At 36.0% G+C, this 22,904-nt stretch overlaps 2 protein-coding genes across 4 annotated transcripts in view; both read left to right on the top strand.

Annotated features, from left to right (window-relative positions):
• The first annotated feature begins 1,693 nt into the window (after positions 1-1,693).
• On the top strand, positions 1,694-7,650 carry hmg20a (high mobility group 20A). Of its 3 annotated transcripts, none has more exons than XM_079411720.1 (10): positions 1,694-1,722; positions 1,943-2,188; positions 3,150-3,225; positions 3,314-3,523; positions 3,684-3,816; positions 4,059-4,096; positions 5,277-5,352; positions 5,429-5,644; positions 6,789-6,921; positions 7,004-7,650. In XM_079411720.1, the coding sequence occupies exons 3-10, from the start codon at positions 3,160-3,162 to the stop codon at positions 7,005-7,007; spliced, it is 876 nt and encodes a 291-aa protein (XP_079267846.1). In that variant the 5' UTR covers positions 1,694-1,722; positions 1,943-2,188; positions 3,150-3,159; the 3' UTR covers positions 7,008-7,650. The 3 variants fall into 3 exon arrangements, with proteins under 3 accessions (XP_079267846.1, XP_079267847.1, XP_079267848.1); XM_079411721.1 differs by having other exon boundaries at positions 1,701-1,722; positions 1,963-2,188; XM_079411722.1 differs by having other exon boundaries at positions 1,709-2,188.
• A 3,213-nt stretch (positions 7,651-10,863) lies between these two features.
• Positions 10,864-22,904, top strand: part of peak1 (pseudopodium-enriched atypical kinase 1) — a 33,404-nt gene continuing 21,363 nt past the window's right edge. The window contains exon 1 of the mRNA XM_079411794.1: positions 10,864-11,044. The gene's annotated coding sequence lies outside the window, so the exon portion shown is untranslated. The remainder of the gene's footprint in view (positions 11,045-22,904) is intronic.

The following is a 22,904-nucleotide window of genomic DNA, read 5'->3' as shown; positions in this document are numbered from 1 at the left end:
GGCCACTACTTGACTGTTGTATGCTAAATCTTCATCCTAACGCCAAACCATTCCAGAATCTCAGCTATAAACGCAGTTACCTTATTTTTCCAAAACAATAATAAACAACAAAAACATGCCCCCATGCAGGCAAAAGGTCAGCTCATTAACTTCATGAAACGATGTTCACATTTCCCAAGCCCTGAGGCCTGAGCAGCAGCAGCAGAAAGACTATCTGTCACTGTGATATGATTTATATGGACATGAAACTGATCCATCGGACCACATGGATTAATTACAGCCTTCAGCACATTTTCAGACTGTCTGTAATTCTTTCCGACATAATGGAAAGTGTTTATGGAAACATGAATTGTCTTTACCCTCAGCACATACACAGTCAACTGTAATTCACACCTTCCTTCAACACTTTGGGTTACTTTAGACCTGCTGTGAAGAGAGAGTCCGAGTGTGAACCTGATCTGACAGTGTTTGAATAAAATAACAGGTTTGGTCAACATGTCCGTTAAATAAAAAACAAGGGTTCAGCCTCCAGCAAATAGTTGCTTGGTTTATTTATTTATAAAAAAAAAAAAAAATTATTTAGGGAAATCAAATATAATTTTAATACAAATATTTGTAGAATTAAATATCAATATAAATTTTTATTTATTTATTTGAAAAAAGATAATTTTATATTAGGCCTGTCTTAATTAAATTCATTATGAATGAACAGAAAATAGAATTAATAAATATACAAAGTTCAAATATCCCACGCAAATGTATTAACCCGTTTAATCCCACATTTTTCCCAGACATGAAAATATCCAAATGATGTGTCATAAATAACCCTTTGAAATAATCAATAATTATTTTTTGAACGTTTTTTGGAAAAGTGTGTGAAAAATTGTGTTTTATGTTCAGTCACAATTGTGACCGGTGGGATAATGTGTGTACTGAATTAACATATTTCTGCAGTCTGCAGACTATAATGTATAAAAATAAAAAAGTTATGAAATATTGATAGGAACACTGAGATAAAAAAACAAAAAAATCAACCACCGTATTTAAAAATTGTACATTTTTGTAAAATATAACATCAAATTTTTATATTTCATTTTTTGCAACATTTGAATTTTTAATTTAGTGCAATATTTTGTCAATGCAACATATTATTGTCATTTTCACTAGCAACTGCAATTGATTTCTATTGTATCCCTAAATTCACTGTTATCCCAGCGGTCACCATCAACATTGTTTACTCACTCTATGACCACACTCAACAAAACTAAATATATACAAATGCATATATTAATACTAGACACCCTAAAGATATAAAATCTTTGTCATATCTTTATGTTAACATACTTTACTAGCCTTTTGTTTTGGAGCTTTGATGCAGTCATCATCTTCTCAAGGTGCAATCAGGAAATAAACTACTCAGACCCTTTATTTTTTCCATATTTGCAGGAAGTGCACTAAAACATCAGTCAATAAGGTTTATAGAGCTTTATAAATGAAAATCTTTTTTATGGTCACTATTGTGACCGGTGGGATTAAATGGGTTAATACAGGAAACGGGATATAATATTATCGATGAACATGCAGCATATGGCCAGTAGATGGCCGTGTGGCAAAGAAATTAAACCAGTAGAGCAGAAGCCTGAGGTCACAAAGTGGGCGGGGCGTAATGAAAGCAAAGTCGTTTTTGATTGGTGAGATTCAGTCACATGGCAAGTGAAGACGGTAAAAAGACAAATCTGTTGATTTTTAATTTTTTGCATTACATTATATGACAAGAAACAGGAATATTACAATATATATACAATATTAATTAATAATTTCTCTAAGTATTAGGGTTTTGAAAATGCGTCGCAAAATTGCATAGACAGTATGCGAACCAATAATATATATTAAATATTCAAATGATGGTAATATTTTGTATTCTCTAGTTGTTGTGTATTAGAACTAATTTCTACTTTTAAGGAGGATGAAGATTGTGATGAAGATGATGAGGAGGGATCTGGGATCTGGCTGAGAGCGCGTGACGGAACCGTCTTACTTCCTGTCGCCGCGTGATGACGTCAGCCGGCTCCTTGCATTGTTTTGACTCGGAATATTTTTCCTCTGTATAATTCCTGAAAAAAACCGAGCGAAAAACACATTAAAGACGCAATTTTACACCCGATTCCAGCCTCAGATCAAGCTACAGGTGAGATGATTGATGTCTGGCAGGTTTTGCATCATGTATGCATCTCTATCCGATTATGAGTCAATCTTATAGAAAGTGCCGTGCCTGTACTGTAATATAATGATGATATGCTAATACCATGAGAATAAATTATTTTTATATCAATTTACAATAGTATTTAAAATAATTATTATCATGGTACAAATCCTAAAAACATGGTATTAATGGTACTGTATTCATAAAGCCATTGCAATACCATGTTAATGATAATGATAACGTAAATGATGCTCTAAAACTAATTATATATATATATATATATATATATATATATGCATGTATGTATATACACACGCACATTATTTAAATGTAAATATAATTAATATAAGTATATAAAGCCACTGTATCATCTTCTTTATCTTATATATATATTTTTATTTTGTATATGTATGTTTAAACGTGTTAATGAATATAAGATTGATAACTATTTCATGTATAATAAATATATATATATATTGTGTGTGTGAGATGTATATACATTTTTGTTTTACATATTTATAAAGAAATTTTATATTTATATTAACACATTTTGTGTATTTTCTATAGATTTTAAATGATAAATTTTAATATTTTATTTACATTTTATATGTGTATATGTTTAATTATGTAACAGAATGCACATATATATATATATATATATATATATATATACACAATTTATTATGTTTATTTTTATATTTTATTTACATTTCATATATGTATATGTTTAACCGTGTATTTGTATAAATTATATTCTATGTTAGTCAGTATAATATATATTTTTTAAACCTCTTATAAATAATATGCATATAATCAATTAACATAATTATAATCAAAGGTTGTACATGTGCATATATTGTTTTATTACGGTAACTCTGAATTCTTTTTTAAATGTTGAGTCCAGTCGTGTTCTCTTTTTACATCACTGCTGTATGTGAAACTAAAGGTCAGAGGTTATGGAGGAGCAGAGCGGGTCACCCGGGGCCAACACAGACAACAGCAGCCAGCGTAACGGAGAGGAGGTGAGCAGATCATGTGACTGTTGAGCCTGCGCTGTCTTTACACAGGTGGAGCGATGTTAATGAGTCGTGTGAATGGTGTTTATGACAGAAACCTCGTAGGAGCAGCTGGACCAAAGGCAGGAGGAGGAAGAAGCCACTGAAGGACAGTAATGCCCCCAAAGCGCCGTTAACAGGATACGTGCGCTTCATGAACGAGCGCCGCGAGCAGCTGAGGGAGGAAAGACCAGACATGCCATTCCCAGAGATCACCAGGATGCTCGGGAATGAGTGGAGCAAACTGCCTCCGGAAGAGAAACAGGTCAGGATACACATGTGTAATACATACACTACACTACACAAGTAATAATATTTCACAATATTACTGTTTTTGCTGTATTTTTGATCAAATAAATGTAGGTGAGCAGAAAAGACTTTGAACATTGAAATATCTTATATATTAACATCACTGTCTGTCTCAGCGGTATCTGGATGAAGCGGACAAAGACAAGGAGCGCTACATGAGAGAACTGGAGCAGTATCAGAAGACTGAAGCCTATAAACACTTCAGCAGGAAGGTGCAAGAGAAACAAAAAGGAAAGAGACACAGAGGAGGTGCGAACACAGACAATCTAAGGCACAGTCCAAAATAACTATTGGCAGGTGAATTTAGACAAAGCTGGCAATCAGAACACATTTGATGGTTACTATAAAGCAATGCGGAGCAGGATTTTGGACCAGTGAGGTTTCACAGAGGGTGCTGCTACACAGTAAAGCAAAAATGGAAATGAAGAGACTGACAAAATGTGCAGCATCACTTGTCTCATCTAAAATTCCTCTCTCGCTCTCTTTGTCAGATGCTGGAAGGCAGGCGCCTGGTGAATCGCTTCATGAGGTAAAATATCGATGCAGAGGCCCACACAGAATGCATATTATTTTCAGATCATAAAAAACCTGGAATTAACAGATCATTTTGGTTTTCAATCTGGAAATGTTATGGAAAAAAATTAAATAAAGACTTAAATCTTTAGAAAAAAAATCTTAAATCTTTAGTCGACATCAGGTTTTATATTTTATGTTTTTATATTATTCTAAAATATTGAATTTGCCATTTTTGTACAGTGATTATTATTAAATTATATAATGATCACAAAATACTGGAAAAGTCATGGAAATTAATAAAGTTTGGAAAAGTCATGGCAAACTATATTTAATATCGTGTATTTTTTATTTGTTTAAGAAATGTAATGCTAAATAAAATATAAAAAAATAATTAGAAAATATTTTATTTAATTTTTATAAATGGATTTTAATGAAACATTTAAGTAATCATAAACTTGCAATGTGACTAGAAAAGCCTCAGAAATTAATCAAATCTTAAAGTCTTAAAGTAAATTTTTATTTTTCTGAAATATTTAATGAGCTAAGATTTTATCAAATTTATTAAAAAAAATATTTTAATCTCAAACTATTGAAGAAAATTATGTAAATTAATAAAATCTTAAAAAGTCATTGGAAAGTCATGGAAAACTCAATAATAGTAAATATTGCTATTTTAAAAAAATAATTTAACTACAATTTTATGAAAATATTTTTATGAAATTATCCATTAACCACAAAATTAGAAACAATCGTGGAAATTAAAAAATATATATTTTATTTTATTAATTTCCATAGGTTTTACTGTTTTAATTTAATGTTTTTATTTATATTTATTTCCAGTAAAAAAAAATATATATATAATATATAAAATATTTAATAGGTTACACTCCTTATAAAATTATTGAATAATAACAACTGGAAAATAGATATGTGTTGGTCAAAAGGGGTATTTAAATTTGTGTTAATTAATGTTGAGGTTACTACTCTGTTATTGATTGCTGTAATATGATCAATTTAGCCAAAATATTTAACAAACAAACTTGCTAGTGGCAGTGGAAGTGAGGAACATTGTAATTCTGCAGGTGCAGATTTTGAGCGGGTCTATCTATGACTAATCTATGGCAGTTTGAGCAATGATTTCAGTCTGTCCTCAAAGTAAATGAAGTCTGAACAGCTTTCTGTCTGTCTCTCAGAAGGATCTGGAGATAAAGGATCGCTCCGTGTTTGATATTCCCATCTTCACTGAAGAGTTTCTGAATCACAGTAAAGGTGAGAGCAGAGTGCAGCTGAATGTGTGAGTCTGTGTGTAATGGTGTGATACACGTTCACTGACTGTGTGTTGTAGCGCGTGAGGCTGAACTGCGGCAGCTGAGAAAGACGAATATGGAGTATGAGGAGCGTAACGCGGCGCTGCAGAAGCATGTGGAGAGCATGCGCTCCGCCGTGGAGCGTCTGGAAGGAGACGTGCAGCAAGAACGCACACGAAACGGCCTGCTGCTGCAGCACCTGGACACCCTGCGCTCGGCCCTCACACACAGCTTCTCTACCGTCCCCCTGCCCGGTGAGACACTAACACACACACACACACTCCCAGAGTTCACTGAGAAAACCTTAGCCAGCTGGGTTCACTTGAGCAGTCTGATTCACTTTAGAGATTCGGTTTATTTGTTTGAATTGATTCAGTTCATTTGAGTTATGATTCAGTTGTGGAAGAGAAATACTCGATTCCTATATGAAATGTGTGTGTGTGTGTGTGTGTGTGTGTGTGTGTGTGTGTGTGTGTGTGTATATATGCATATGTGTGTTTTTAGTTGTATTTAATGGAAATTTAATACAAACATCCTGGTCGTGTTTGTTCCCAATATTAATTCATATTAGAAAATGTGTTATATTATAAATATTATATATGAATATATATAATTATAATAATCGTTATTATTATCTTGTTTGAATCAGTTCAGTGATTCAGTTCATTTGAGCCATGACTATATATATTAATTGCAATTGTCCCTAAATTCTGTAAAACTGAAAAATTTTAATCAGTACTACCTTTGCAATATTTAGATAAATATTACATCACAATCCTTGTTGTGTTTATTATTTGTATGAATTAATAATAATATATTTTATAGATTAAATATATTAATATTATTATGTATATAATTTTTTTATATATATATACAGTTCAAAAGTTTGGGGTTGGTAAGATTTAAAAAAAATATATATTTTTTTTTTATGTCACATGATCTTTCAGAATTTTTTTTATCAATATGATCATTTGCTACTCAATTTTTTTTTTTTCATTTTATAATATTTCTTAATGTTGAAAGATAAAAAATATATATTATAAATAAAGAGCATCTTCAACAAAATATTTTCAGTAAAAAAAAAAAAATCAGTCAAAAATGATTTTGCATATGGTTCTGTCATATAATCTGCTTTGTTTTATTCCCAAACAAGCTTCTCAATTATATTTGTGTGATCTATACAAGATTTGTGATACTAAATCCTAAAAATAACTGACTTGAAGAACGTTTCATCTGTGAATCAGTAATGGTAAATGAAACAGAAATAGAAAATGCTATACAATGACAATAAACGCTTTCTGTTTCTAAGAATGATGTTTCATCTGTGAATCAGATGTTACTATTATGTGAAAGATACGTGGTATACTTTTCCTGACTGTCTTTCTCCTGTGCCTGCAGGCAGCGGCGAGATGCCCACACTCGATTCCATCGACTCCTACATGAAGAAGCTTCACAGCATCATTCTGTCCAACCCACAGGAGAACCAGCACCTGATCAGCACCGTCAGGGATGTGGTCAACCGCCTCGACCGGTAGCTGCACACCACACTATTCCTGCTTTCTGTGTGAATAATAACCAGAGTGTGATAATGCACTGCTCTGATTCGCCCACAGGTAATTGAGAGGCCCCGCCCCTTGTGCAGTAGCCCCTCCTCCTATCCAGCTATGACCACATTTTGCGTCAAGCAATTATTCAGTTGTTTCCTATTATTTATTTTTTTATGCCGTTTTTATCTGCTTATTTTTATTTTTTTATTTAGCAGTTCACATTTGCCATGCGTTCCTGCCACTTTATAAAATTTACAAAAAAACATTATTTTAGTAATGGTGTGGTTTCATCTGCATGTGTACATGTTATTTTGTTTTTAAACTCAATTTTATACTTGTAATTTCTTTCATGTTATGTAAGAAAGTGAAATGTATTTGCGAGAAGAGAGGCAGGTTCATCTGTAGCTTGTGTCTTTGTGCCGGAGTTTCTGAATTCCCTGTATGTTCTTGACATTTGAAGAATTCAATAAAGCTAATGTATGAAGACATTGACGAGTGTCTGATTCTCTCTCTCCTTCAGCTCGTTTGCTAGATGCTTGCTATTAATTAGATTTTGTTCCTTCTGGGCCGGAGCGCTTGAGACAGCAGTGTTATAGTTTGCTGAACTGCACACACTCTGGAAGGCTGGTGCTGAACAGCTGTAACCCAGTTGGGCTAAAGCAGGTGTGAATTAATTAAGGCTTTTTTTGTATTAATAAAACAGTTGTCTGGGGTGAGATACGGTGACTCTGGTGTTTTTATTAAATGCAAGAGTGCTGTATAAACTAGTTAAGTCACCTTTATACAATACAGACTGTTTCAAAGCAGATTCACAGTAATGAACAGAAAAATAATGTTATTGATGATGTGAAATTCAAATATGTAATAATTTTAAATTCTGTTGGAAAACAACTGCAAAAAGGCTGTGTAGTGCCATTATTCAGCTCAATTCAGTTTAGAACGGAAGCTCATTTATCCACGGGATAAAAAAATTAAAATGGTAATTGCAACTTTTATTTTAGAAATCCAACTTTTTTTCTTGCAATTCTGAGGGGGAAAAAGCAGAATTGCTGGATATAAACTTGCAATCTCACAATTCTAAGTTTATATCTCAAAATGTCTTTTTTTCTCATAATTATGAGTTCTCGCAAATAAGTTATTGCAACTTTTTATCTGACAAATTTTTCCTGCAATTGCGAGTTTATATCTCACAGTTCTGACTTTTCTTCTCAGAATCGTGTATTTATATCTCCAATTGCGTGGTAACATCTCGAAACTTTAGGAAGAATTTGCAATTTTGAGATTGGCTACAGCTGCACTGGCAATTCTGGGACCTGTGTAATTTCCTATTTGTTGTCACGTCCATTTCCTGTCAGACAGCAGGACTTCCTGTCATCCGTCTGGAATGGAGTGTAAGGCATCCATTGCACAGGAAGGTCAGATGACCTAACTTCCTTTTAAACCTTTTGTCCTTCACTGTGTAAAATTTTAAATTAAAGGGATAGCTCATTCAAAAAATAGAATTTAAAATTGTCATCATTTACTCAACCTCATGTTGTTCAGAACTCTTATGTAGAACAAAATAAAAGTCTGATTTGTGAACAGTTAATTCTTTTGAATTTGATCTTGTCCGTGAATCGGTTAATCACAAAACCAGTCTGAATGATTCATTTGTGAATCAGACTCTGGTTCTACTTACTGACTCATGGACTTAATTTTCACCAGGGCTATTGTATATTTCAAAACACTTTGAATATAGTTGTATGGACTACCTTTATAATATTAGATGGTATTTTTCTAAGCTTGAATGCCCCATTCATTGAAATTGGAAGGAAAAAAACGATGAATATGGTTTTAAAAATCTCTTTTTGTGTTCGACAGAAGAACCCAGAATGAATCTTGGTTTGTAACCGCATGTCATCGAGTAAACTAAATTCCCATTTTTGGTAAACTTTTCCTTTAAACTCTCATGTTTATAAACCTAAACCATGGAATCGTTACTCTTTCTCTTTCGCCCAAAGCGAATGCAAGAACTCATAATCATATCATAAAATCATATCATAAAATGAGACTCCCTTTGCCCTGAAGATGTTTTTCATTTCCCCAAATGAGAGAAACAACATATTAAAGAGGATAGGAGAGGAGAGGAGAGGGGATCCATCAGGGTTAGGATGTGGCGTGTGTGAGTCATGAGATGTGGAGCTCATTTCCTGTCTCTTATACTGAACATCCACCCTGAACCCGCAGACAATGTAGTCACACAAACCAATAACCCACACACAATGAGCTCAGCAACACTTTCTCTGAATCAGCTTTGTCCTGTCATGGGGGAATAGGATTTTCCTGCGTTTCTGGACAGATGACGGTCTACTTCTGTCATTCTCATTCTTCAATAATCTGCTATAAATGTGGTTTCAGGAGAAAAAATACTTCTCAAATTGCAATGAGATATTTCGTGAAGAGCTACGGTCAGATATGTATTAGATTAATATTGAAGTGATGGTTTATGCATGAGTTTCAGCTGACGCAAAAGAAAAATAGCTATTGGCTTTGAGGAATAATTTATGCCTTTCTTTCCTCTGTGGGACACAACAGAAGAACGTTAGGCAGAATGTTCACGCTTCTCTTTTTTACAGCAGTGAAAAGCATATAGCAGCCAGCGGCTGTCAAGCTGCATAATGGTCAAATAAGCACCATAAAAATAGTAAAAACAGAATGGAATGGTTTTGAATTTAGCAGCATTCGTGCACCAGATCTCAACCAAAATGCAATGAGATTACTGAAGTTTTTAAAGATATGTCGAATGATTTCATCAGAAGGTTCCTATTACTGTAAATGTGCTTTCTGATGTTATCTAGACATTAGCTTGAAAACAACCCTTAATACACCTCTCAAGTCCATAATGCACCTCCCAAAAAGATCCATTTTCAAACTGTTTAGATTTCACTGACTCATTATGTGTGTGTAAGGGGATTTGGGGACTCAAAAATACTGTAGAAGTTCTCATACACTGTCATTGTCACTGCCACTTCATAAGCATGAGTTTATGCAAATAGTTTTACAGTCTGTACTGTTCTCTGTCTTCAAGTATTTACAGGTACATCTGAAAATTGAAAAATACATAATACATCAATTTAAATGTAAAAAAATGAAACAAATTTTCATATATGTGTATATACTGTTCAAATTAAGAGGTGGTCCTGCTTAGTGGCCCCTGAGATTGATTGGAGAGGTATGAACTGAAACTGAACAAACTGAACTTTCTGACAACACACAAATGTGACCCAGGACCACAAAACGAGTCATAAGTAGCACAGGTATATTTGTAGCAATAGCCAAAAATACTTTGTATGGGTCAAAATTATCGATTTTTCTTTTATGCCAAAAATCATTAGGATATTAAGATCATGTTCCATGAAGATATTTTGTAAATTTCCTACCGTAAATATATCAAAACTTAATTTTTGATTAGTAATATGCTAAGGACTTCATTTAGACAACTTTAAAGGCAATTTTCTTAAAATTTAGATTTTTTTTTTTTTGCACCCTTAGATTCCAGATTTTCAAATAGTTGACCAGATATTGTCATATTGTCCTAACAAACTATAGCTACGTCAATGGAAAGCTTAATTTACTCTTATGACTGGTTTTGTGGTCCAGGGACACATATGCACAGTTTATGCAAAACTGGGGCTGCATTAATAAATTGAATGCTTTACTTTCACTAGCACGGATCTTGTATTAAATGTCATAAAAAAATATTCTAAATGAAATACCACAAGTCTCTCCTTATAATAATAATATATTAATTGCCTCAAAATGTAATACGATTTTAATTTTAATCACGATTATTAATGTTCTTCAAATCTCAGAAGAAGAAAAACACAGCAAAGCGCGTTTCCGACATTCCAACACCAAGTGCGCGTCCACAGCGCCCTGCCCTCTGCGCGTCCCCGTGCAGCAGGGCTCGAGCCGTTAACGGAGCGGCGGATCACGGACGTGTGATCACGCGTTTCTCCCGAACTAAATATTCACCAGAGCCCACGTTCAGTTTAACGACAGTTCCGCGATATCTGGATTACGATGGCGCACGCGGGTTCGTGAGGAGAGCGTTGTCGTTCGCGCAAGGTAAGAGCAGAAAGTTCGTACGGAGTTTCACAGAAAGATCCACGCGACGCTCCGCGCGTGCGAATGGCGCATATAAACCAGCTAGACGCAACAGACGCGTGACGGCGACGCGCAGCTGTGATTTTCAAAACACTTTAGTGTCAGTTTAAGGAGTTAAACATTTGAGGAGGGTCGTTTAACGTTTGTGCTGCGGTGGTTAAACTGAGTCAGAACGCGTTTATGTCTGATTGTGGTGCGTAACCGCTTCAGGAGTAATTATTCTGTGGAAAGGATCAAGTGTCATTGATGCCAAATCATTCAGAGAGGAGACAAAGTGTTATATTCTCTGGAAAGCTGATTTCTGGAGAATTCCTGTCAGGATGCTGTGTGTGATCAGTTTTCATATCAGCTGTCACTTCAGGAACTGTAAAGAAAATATATTTCAGAAATGGGACACCGGATCTTCTCAGTTGTCATTAATATGGATCAGATGATTTAGCATTTTATATTCACTGCCAAATAGTTTGCAAAGAAGAATATCATTTTGAGCTCCACATTATGCATAATTTATATGTTGTTATTAATACAAGCATTATGCCATTTTCACTGCTTATGACAGATGATAAACAGGAATTGCAGTATTGGTATCCAGAGGGCACAGGCACTGAGGCTTGAGAGCAATAATTGTTTACTATTTATAAATTGTAGTATATTGTAACATATTATTGGACACCTTGGTTATCAGATATTTTTGCTTGGCAAGTTACCAAAGATTTAAAGGAAAACTTCAGCTAAAAATGAAGTTTTTCTCACCCTCAGGGCATCCAAGATGTAGATGAGATTGTTTTGTTCATCAGAACAGATTTGCCGAAATGTAGCTTTGCATCAATTGTTCACCAAGGAATCCTCTGCAGTGAATGGGTGCCGTCAGAACGAGAGTCCAAACTGCTGATACAAACATCACAAGAATCCACACGACTCCGGTCCATTCATTTATATCTTGTGAAGCGAAAAGCTACATGTGTGTAATAAACAAATCCATGAAAGCATTTTAACTTTAAACCGTTGCTTTTGGCTAAAATCCCAGTCTGTAATGCATAATAACACTTCCTTCAAAAAGACCATCCTCTGTTGTCCTCTTAATTCAAAATCCACCAACATATTTGTATAGAAGTGTTTTGGCTTATAAACGGTGCTTGATCTGTGCATATTTCTCTCCTGATTCAGACTTTGGAGAAAGCAATAAATACATAGAGAACTTGTATTTTATCTGACAGCAACATTCTGATGGATTTGTTTATTTCAAAGATGCAACTTGAGGATTACTAATATAATTGTGATGTTTTTACTGTGCTCATTCTGCCGGCACCCATTCACTGCAGAGGATCCATTGGTGAGCAAATAATCTAATGCTAAATTTCTCCAAATCTGTTGAGGAAACATACTCATCTACATCTTGAATCGCCTGAGGGTGAGTAGATTTTTAGCAAATTTGTGTTTTTGGGTGAACTGTTCCTTTAACAATCTCTTTAGTAGTTTAATGGAAACTGTGGTTACCATGGTGAATTTTTGTGAGGTGGTGGCAGAGCTTGTAGAAACTAGAGTCGATCCACAGGCTTTAAGTGGAGTTTTGTGTTTTGGTGAGGGTTTTGAGTTGGTTAGGGAAGGATTTGAGCTCTAGGAAACTGGTGTGATGGGCACTCTGGGGAGGTGTGTGTGTGTGTGATTATGTTCACAGAGTGAGGAAACTGAATCGGATCAGGACCTGACTGAGAACAGGCTGTTGAGCAAAGATCAGATTGGATTAACCAGACACAGTCATCCCTTCATTTCAACTCCAGCTAATTTAACCCAACACGTTAGAGGCGTTCACACTGATAGCGACAAAACTGTTGTTGAATGGAAGTCGATTCGATGGTCAAGAACAAACACCTACTAGAAACCAACAGCAAAGTGGCTAGACAATCTCCGGTGATTTAATCGCTGTCAGTTTGATGTCTGAGCGTCATAACAGACATGCAAATCAAACATATCAGTGTTAAAATATAATTCAAACACATGCATTTCGGTACACAAACAAAACACTAACACAAACATACCTGTTGCAGTTGCATGTGAAAATGGCATTAGTGCATTTGTATAATAACAGGTGGTGTGCATGACACACTTTATGACAAAAAAGGTGTTTATTGTGCGGTGAGTCTGTAGCTGGCGTGAGTCGGATGGACAGACAGAGAGTTATGGGAGCATTTTGCCTCAGGTGTTTGGTATGAGACACACATAATCTCTAGTTTCAGCCAGATAGATTTAAATATACACCTCTACTAGCCCTGTGCCCAAACACTCCCAGAGCGGTTTGACTCTCTCGCAAGTTCAAGTTCAATGAAGCTTTATTGCGCAGAGCAGGATTTAATTTGTGCACATTAGCTCTTTCGCTTTACAGAAGTCAATAGCTGTTCGCTGATGTGATGCTGTTAGTAATAATATTTAGTGCCTTGTCATAAATCATAGGATAATAGGGATGAGCAAGACTATATATTTTCAGAATAAACAAGTCATTGGATTGCCTGAACATCTAGTCAACACATCGGTATTAAAAGGATAGTTCACCCAAAAATGAAAAAGTCTTTATTTACAAACCCATGAGACTTCAATTCATCTTCAGAACTCAAATGAAGATATTTATTTGATATTCAAATCTCTCTGGTTTCATTAAAAATATCTTCATTTGTGTTTCGAAAATGGTCATGCAGGTTTGGAGTGGCATGAGGGGGACTATATATATATATCTTTATATGTAATTTATTGATATGTTATTACGTATAATAATTTTAGTATTAAATTTTTGCAACTGATCATCATTGACAGTTGTTGTTGTTGTTTTGCACATAAAAGAGGCTTCATATTTCACAGAAAGAGAGAGGCTGAATCCCAATTCTCATACTATCCCACCTGTGTAACATGCAAGATTAGGATTATTGCGTACGGTATTATTCTTAATAAAATCACTATGTCAAAGTCCATGTAATCTATAGAGTCATCTATATTTCTCTATAAAACTAGACAGGATAGATTCCATATTGAATTTAATACCGATGAAACCAAAGCTGTGAGGGACAATCTTTGCAATGGCACACACGTGGCGTTTCTCAATGTCAAGGAAGGATCCTCGGAAGCCAGAATTTCGAGGATGCTTCGACATCCGTCGAAGGACTGTTCCAATGTCGAGGATCCTCGGAATTTCAACCAAGGACTGAGTCCTTCGTTCGAAAAATATCCCATACACAGGAAAGGATGCATAAGTGTAGCCTTCGCGCTCTTCGCGCGCTAAAATCACCCACAATCCTATGCGCGCAGCTTTGCTATCTTGCTCAAAAATTCAAAATGTCGGACGTTAGCGGAGTCGGAGCGCCAACGGGGCAATATGCGTTCAAATGTATTCAAATTTGTGAGATAGGACAAGTCTTTAACAAATAGTTGTGAAATTATAAATATTTTTAAATATAGCGCAGTTCTGTTCACTCAGGCAATGTAATCGTTTTAAATCAATAAACTCCTTTTAATCATGTTGATTCTTTGACTGTCAAGTGTGTTTAACCAGTGAGGGTCAATTTGACATAATGGATGTAATTATTTTTAAATGAATGATAAGAGCGTTAACGTTACTTACCATCCCACGTCGGCAGAGGTGGCGACAAATTAAAATTCTCCTCTTTCGAGCCTGACGCCGATGCTGCCTCACCATCTCCATTTCCATATCTGAAAAATGCTGTACAGCAACCAAACCAGTAATGTTTGCACTTCCATTTTTCAGCGCCAAAAGCGGACCGTTTCACTGACGTAATGACGCAATAACGTGCACTTGCTAGCCTGTTCCATTTACGTGTTCTCCGAATGCTTAAGAGGAGCCTCGTCTAGCCTCTGAAGCAAGTGACTCGGAAGGACCAGTCCTGCCAAGGACGTATCCTTGACATTGAGAAACACCTACTGTATTAAAGTCCTAGAGTTTTCACAACTCTTAACTGTTTTATGGATTTTTTTTGTCTGCTTAAAGTTTTTTGGAAAGGCTTTTCGGTCAGTTGAACAAACAGTATGTTGTTAAATGACAGTAAAAGCTTTCTTCCTGTCAAAAATTAATGGAGTAGTTCACATCCAGAATGAAAATTTCCTGATAATTTACTCACCCCCATGTCATCCAAGATGTTCATGTCTTTCTTTATTCAGTGGAAAAGAAATTCCAGGATTTTTCTCCATATAATGGACTTCAATGGTGGACAACAGGTTGAAGCTGTTCAATGCAGCTTCAAAGGGCTCTACACGATCCCTTCCGAGGAATATGGGTCTTATCTAGCGAAACGATCTGCTATTTTCTAAGATAAAAATTTATATACTTTTTAACCACAAATGCTCGTTTTTGCACTAGCTCGACTTCACGCGTTATGTAATCACGGAAATACAGACCGTGCAAAGAAAGTCGAACGCCCTTTACAAAAAAAGCGAAACGATTTTGAAGTTGGAGGAGAAAATGAGATGGAGTTTTTCGCTCTACCCTACCTTTCTGAACTGCGCGTGACTCTTCCAACATGATAAAGCAATGTGTGAAGACGTGAATGCACTTTGCAGAGCTAGTGGAAGATGAGCGTTTGTGATTAAGAAGTAGCTAAATTTGTATTTTTCTTATAAAATGCCTGATTGTTTCTCTAGATAAGACCCTTGTTCCTCGGCTGGGATCGTGTAGAGCCCTTTGAAGCTGCATTGAAACGGCAATTTGGATCTTCAATCCGTTGGCCACCATTGAGGTCCATTATACGTTGAAAATTCCTGGAATGTTTTCTTCAAAAACCTTAATTTCTTTTCATATGAAGAAAGAAAGACATGAACATCTTGGATGGCATGGGGTGGAGTAAATCATCAGGAAATTTTCATTCTGGAAGTGAACTACTCCTTTAAATATGGTGCTACCCCTGATTAAAGTCTAAAGATTCTTTCCCAAACAAATCATGCCAGTCATGTAAATTGACAGCTTTGGTTTTGATGTAGTTCTTTAGGTGCACAGCTTTGCATCTTAGCAATGGCATTTCCTGTTAAATGTCAATCTAAGATGGGTAGATAAGCAAAAATACCCACGACTGTTAAAAAAAAGTTCCGCATTTAGCTTGTAACAGGGATTAATTTCATCCTGTGTATGCATGACTCCAATAAAAACCAAATATACCAATGCAAATCAAAATAATGCCACTTGGAAGCACATGGCATTTCCTCGGCATCACAATTGGGTACCATTCAGTATATTCAATTGTAAGAGCAAGATTTAAGGAGGGAGTCAGTTGGAAAGTGCATTTCATTGTTGCCTGCGGCAAGCAGAGGTGCAGAGGAAAATCCATTTTTGTGGTTTGAATGATGTTTATACTAGAGATAACTACTCATGCACATCCTTAGTTTGTTGAAGTGTGTAAATTGGGATTTGTCAAAGTACGTGATCATCTCTAAAGTGAGGATATTAGTTATATGAATTTTGAATTTGTCAAAATGAGATCATGACAACAGCATCAGCAGTTCCCATAGCAACAAGGTGCCAGTTAGCTCAAGGCTACTCTGAATGAAGTGCAGCTAATCCTGGCAGGGTCTCCAAAAAACCTTTTTGAACTCTATGATGCATTTTCATTGGATGTTGACTTGAAACTCTGAGTCAAACGGGAGTCTGTTATGCACTGATCCAAGATCTGTTTACGTGTATGTGTGTGTGTGTGTCTTCCGGTGGATAACGCGCACCATCTGCCTGTCGTAGCACCTCAGGACCTAAATGTGATTTACTGGCATGTTTTATGGTCTGATAATCCACAGTAAAAATATTAGGCTTAATAATAGGGTGATATCATGCATGATGTCATCGCCAAGACGCCTTCGCTATCGTGATGACAGCATACTTTTCTTTAAATGATCCCGTTGGAAATCCAGATATGAAAAACATGTTTCCTCCAGACGGGCTGCCCTGATTTGCCCTAATTGTCATGGAGATGGTTCGTTCTTGCTGTCATTGAATAGGAATTTGCTGGAATTGGCTCGGTTCTCACATGGGTTCTTCCCGTACTGAGGTCTTGGATGCTCCGCCCACACTCTAGACCCTACCCCATTGTGCATTAGCCCCATCCCCTGCTCCACTCCATATCAGCTCCCGAAATCTTGTCTGCCGTCTCAGGCTGCACTCAGAGACTTTTATAAGTTTCCAGATTCTGGCCACCCTGAACTGCATTTGGCTTGACATGAGGGTCAGGAAGTGAAGCTGAATGAACCTGATTTCATACAAACCATCTAGATCTTTGCAAAACCGCCTTGGGATAAAAGTAAGAGAAGATGTTATCAAACAAGAGTGAGTGAGAGAGAGAGATACAGCCCATGGGCGTTCAGAATAGAAGATGGAATGCGAGACGCCAAAGGAAAGAGGCAGACAGTGAGAAAGAAAGAGTGGAGGTGGTTTGAGGTTGGCATTGAGAGCCGTGTAGGCTGAAATTGTGTTAATGCTGATATTTTAGAACTGTAGTGCTGCCACTCTTTCACTTTAAAGTTTCCCACCAAGGTTGCATAATTGCCTGCCCATTAACACTCGCACACTCATACATAACCGAACAAAGGGTTTTCAGGCCGAAACACTCTCAGGGCCTGCTTTTTTCTCTTTCATTCTCAGTTTTCTCTATTTGCATTTAATTTTTAATGGGTTTCTATTCCCGATTTGACCTAGACTGTCAAAGTTGTTATTAAACAGGCAAGGATTTAATCTTCAAGTACGCATTGGAAAGTACTGTTTTCTAATTTGTAGATTTGCTTACATTAAAATTATTGACATTGTTTTGAGCATTCATGCCTCTGTCAATGGCTTTTCATGAGTGTCTTGAAATGTCAAAAGCGTTTTTTGATACTATATATTTTTTGCATGTTATTTGAAGTTTAGTGGTGTAAATCAAATTAAAGACCCAGGGTGTATTGTGAGCATTCATGGTCTTTTATGATATAGTATAATAGTATTTCTATTCTATTGCAACAGTTTAAAAAGAATCGCATTTATAGCAAGTTACTCTAGTAAAAACACATTAGTGTTGCACTGAAATTAATTTTTTTTTACATAAACTGCAATTAAAGGGATAGTTTGCCCAAAAATTAAAATTGTCATTAATTACTCACTCTCATGTCGTTCCAAATCTGTAAGACATTCGTTTATCTTCAGAACACAAATTAAGATATTTTTGATGAAATCTGAGAGATTTCTGACCCTCCATAGACAGCAAAGCAACTACCACGTTCAAGACCCAGAAACGTAGAAAGGACATCGTTAAAATTGTCCATGTGACATCAGTTGTTCAACCGTAGAAAAAGTACACAATACACAAAAAGTATTCTCGTAGCTTCATAGAATTAAGGTTGAACCACTGGTGTCACATAGACTATTTTAATGATGTCCTTGCTACCTTTCTGTGCCTTGAATGTATCAGTTGCGTTGCTGTTTATGCAAGGTCAGAAAGCTCTCGGATTTAATCAAAATATCTTAATTTGTGTTCCGTAGATGAATGAAGGTCTTATGGGTTTGGAACGACATGACGGTGAGTAATTAATGACAGAATTTTCATTTTTTTGAGTGAACTATCCCTTTAAAATCTGTATTTAACCAAAAACTGAAACTGAAAATAAAGTTTCAATAGTTAACTCTGTTGATATTCAGGGTGCCATGTTCTCAGTATTTCTGCTGAACAAATTTACATATTTCTAGTGTATAATGATTTTTGGTCATGGAGATTTTTTCATGGAGTGTGCATGAAACAGATGCTGAAACAGTCAAAACTCCTCATCAGAAAAGCGTTAGTTAATGCCACTGTTTTGGTCAATGATTTTGGCCCTCTAAACTATTTATACTGTTGTTTTGGCTGTATAATCTTAGTTGCTGAAATTTCAGTGCAATACTAAAACGTTATAATTTAGTAGGCGCAGACGTTTTATTATAACTTTGTTTTTCTGTTGTACACAAAAGAAGATATTTAGAAAAATGTTGGTAATCAAAAAGTTGCTGGTAGCCATTGACTTACATAGTAGGAAAAATACTATGGAAGTCAATGGCTACCAGCAACTGTTTGGTTACCAAAATTTTTAAAAAGATCTTCTTTTGCATTCAACAGAAGAAAGAAACTCATACAGGTTTGGAACAACTTGAATGGGAGTAAATGATGACAGAATTTTCATTTTTGGGTTGTGCATTTGCAGTCCGATGGATAAGCATTTGGGTATTTGCGTACATGTTTTACAATCTTTTTTTTTTTTTTTTCGTTTGGAATAGCACATTATTTTTTGTTTCTTTTTTGTATATGTGTAGACATGATGTAGACAAATCTTTGTGTGTGCATAAATTACCCGGATGATGTGAAGTACACTACATGAGAGCCAGTATCCCTCAATATAATCCTCCATTTCTAGTCTCCTTTTTAGGACGCTTCACTCAAAATGAGAAAAACAAGATGTTAATTTGAGGCAACATGTTAAATCAAACATTGAGGTACTCTGAAAATAACGTGGCATACTAATGCATTTAAAAAAATCTCTGCACTAAGCAGTTAGTATTCTAAAGATTGTTAACTATACAGGCTCATTTAACCCTCAGGGACTTCCTGTCGCTCACCCCAACAGGAAGTGATGTCAGAACCCCCACCCTGTCTTATTATTAAACCCATAGGAAGTGATTATTCTAATGGGTGTGTGTGTGTGCTCATATAAACAGTTGTAGCACAAACACACACATTCCCTGACCTGTAGTGTAAATATTAGTCCTGCTCCCTTATAAAGAACTAGCGCTGACTCACAGCCCAAAGGAAGACGCCTTATATAGAATTGTGCATGTGTTATTTAGGTGTCTAGCAGATGTACTTCCCTACATGTGAAAATATGGACTTGCTTGTCTTTTTCTTGCTTTTTTATTTATCTCCAGGGAGATTTTGAGTTCATAATGCCATAATTGGTTCTGGATGCTGATTGGCCGATAATGAGGTCATTATGGTGACCGAGGAATGCAGAAATGAGATCTGTTTTCCCAAAGCCACATCCTGTGAGCACACAAAGCACACTGAACCCCAAAAATGGCAAATGTCTGTATTAGTTCGAGATTGGCTCGCAAACGAATGGTTGAGAAATGGTTAAAAGCATTCAGTGAATCAGCCAAATTGCACTCAAAAACCAATTATGGCGAATAAAATGATGCCCTTGCAAAGACCCCTCTCACACACACACTCGAGTGGGTGACAGCACTGAATTCCTCTGGTTTCTATCACTGTAGCTGCTGTTTAGTCTTAGACACAGTTGGAATGTACCGTGGCATGAGAACATGCTATCAACACTCACACAGAGGTTAGCGAAACGTACCGACACACATCTGTGTGTGTGAATCACGTTTCAGTTGTTCTTTAAACAGAACAGCATGTCACACATCTTATCTGAGGGAACATTGCTTTGTATTATAGTTCTGTTGCTCCTGTGTGCATCTCTGAGCGTGTTTGCAAGGTCTGACTTTGAGAGGAGGAGGGGGAGTTTACGGTTCGGATTAGAGCAGTTTGTGTCGCTTGACATTATGGTTGTCCAAGCAAACCATGAAAATATTCATTGGAGTTGGAGATATGGGATACTGCTGCACCATTATGGCATTTGCACATCTGATATTGTAGTTTGAGCAATTTGATCAATTTTAGATTATATGTAAAATATATATATTGTATGTTCACGGTTGGTGTTTTACCTTATTTTCACATTTGTTGTCATCTGATCTAACACTCAAAATTAATCTTTACCATTGCTAATAATTTAATAGCATTGTTAAATGCAATCTTTAGCAAATCTCAAAATCAGTATACTTTTTTTGTGTTGCCTAAATTTTATTTTTTATAATTTTTACTTATATTTTTAATGTCTCAACTTTTTATAAATTTTTATTCACTTTTTAACACTTGATTTAATTTTTATACTTAAATTATTTAGACACATTTTAATTAAATTTAAATTAGGCTAAATCACCTTTTTATTGGTTATCACTTAATACTTAACACTTGTTGTATTTGCCCGAATTTTTAAAGGGATAGTTCACCCAAAAGTGAAAATTCTTTCATTAATTACTCACCCTCATGTCGTTGACATGTAATCAACGGAATGAGCGTTGTTTACGTTCAGCATGCGCACTGTTTACTTAACGTACGCTCATTACGTTGATTACGTTCTGGGATACTGTCCAAAATGGCTTTATATATAAATAAATTATGTTATTATTGTTTCCTTTTTGCACAAAAAAGTGTTCTCGTAGGTTCGTAAAATTACGGTTGAACCCCTGATGTCACATGGACTATTTTACCGATATCCTTGCTACGTTTTTGTGCGTTGATCGTGGTAATATCCTTGCTGTCTATGGAGAGTCAGAGAGCTCTCAATCACAAAATGTGTGTTCTGAAGATGAACGAAGGTCTTACAGGTTTTGGAACGACATGAGGGCGAGTAATTAATGACAGAATTTTCACTTTTTGGTGAAGTAACCCTTTAATACCAAAGTATCCCTAAAAAGCTAAAAGTTTTTTAATTCTCATTTACATCAAGGACAAATAGTATGGTTTTCATAATCCTGAAAGAGGAAGGATATCGATGGAATTGCTTTCAAAAATATTGTCAACCAATGAGAATCCAACCAACTTTGAAGATTTAAAGTGGCAGATGGCAAATCTGCAGCAGTCGTATAATAAACAGAACGTGATTGTCCATTGGCCTGGACGGCATTATAGTTACAGATATCTCTCTTGGTGTAAACAGACCATTTGGCTACAAGTCCATTAAATCACCTCCTGTCTAAGAGGGCGTATCTTGGCCAGAATAAGCTGGATCAGTGCCGACAGCTAAAGATCTGATTATACAAGACTAGAGTTTAGGGTCTGTTGTGGTTCAGGTATTGATTACTTGATGAAACATGCAGGCCGAGTTCAAAGCCTCTGTGTGTGTGTTTGAATTCTCACAGTATTTCCTCAGGACAGCTGCTTTGACCTGCTTAATGCGTGCAGGAAGATCACAGGCCATGGTCGCCCCCAGGGGCCCGGTGTAATCCTGAAGGCTTTTTGTGTCATCCGACTTCACCCAGTCCTGCTCCGTCCTGCCCTGCTCAGGGTGGCCTGTTATTGCAGCTGTGCAAGAGGATGCTGGAAATTATGGCGATATCACTCTCTCCCTTTTCTACTGGAAAATAACTCTCATCTCATTCTTAATATTTTCATAACAGAAACAGCAACATTCATAATGTGACTCATATCCGAGTAAAACTGAATAGTTAGTGGGAAATAATGTAGGGTGGGACTTGATTGTATCCATAATGATGATCCTGAAAAGCAATATGATTACATTTTAATTTGTTTGCACGCCGCTTTTCATTTTTAATGCAAATTATTCCAATGCAGCTTTATGGAGCGAGCAAGCCAAGGTCAGTGCCAAGGAAAAGGTAGCTGGTCTGAGAAAGAATCCTTGGTAGGAAGCAAGACAAAGCAGGCTATTATCAGATAATGGTATTTTTCTCTGCCTCTGCAGCCTTAGTTTGCCTCAGCAGAAAGCAAAGGGCTTTTCAGAAGCAGAGAAAGTTATTGCATTTAGATTTTTCCTCGTGCAATAAAGAATCATACAAACAGATGACATATCTCACCAAAAAATAAAAACTATTATCATTTACTCACTGCTCAGTTTTTTTTTTTTTTTTGCATAGAACATAAAACCAGCTAATCAATTAGTACATTTGATATTTTTTCTTGTATGGATTTTAGCTTATAATAGTTTAATTAGTGTCCTCTGATTTATTTGTTGAACAGATTGCATGGGAAAACCCTGT

This window comes from Barbus barbus (genome assembly GCF_936440315.1).
Source record: "Barbus barbus genome assembly, chromosome: 48".
NCBI lineage: Eukaryota > Metazoa > Chordata > Actinopteri > Cypriniformes > Cyprinidae > Barbus > Barbus barbus.
Note: the sequence above shows the minus strand (reverse complement) of the source record. Positions and strands in the feature narration are given on the sequence as shown.

Excerpts from the sequence above, each read along its gene's own strand:
- hmg20a (XM_079411720.1), top strand. The coding sequence starts at position 3,160 with ATGGAGGAGCAGAGCGGGTCACCCGGGGCCAACACAGACAACAGCAGC. Across the intron at positions 3,524-3,683 it reads TGCCTCCGGAAGAGAAACAG|CGGTATCTGGATGAAGCGGA; the intron begins GTCAGGATACAC and ends TGTCTGTCTCAG. Across the intron at positions 3,817-4,058 it reads AGGAAAGAGACACAGAGGAG|ATGCTGGAAGGCAGGCGCCT; the intron begins GTGCGAACACAG and ends TCTCTTTGTCAG.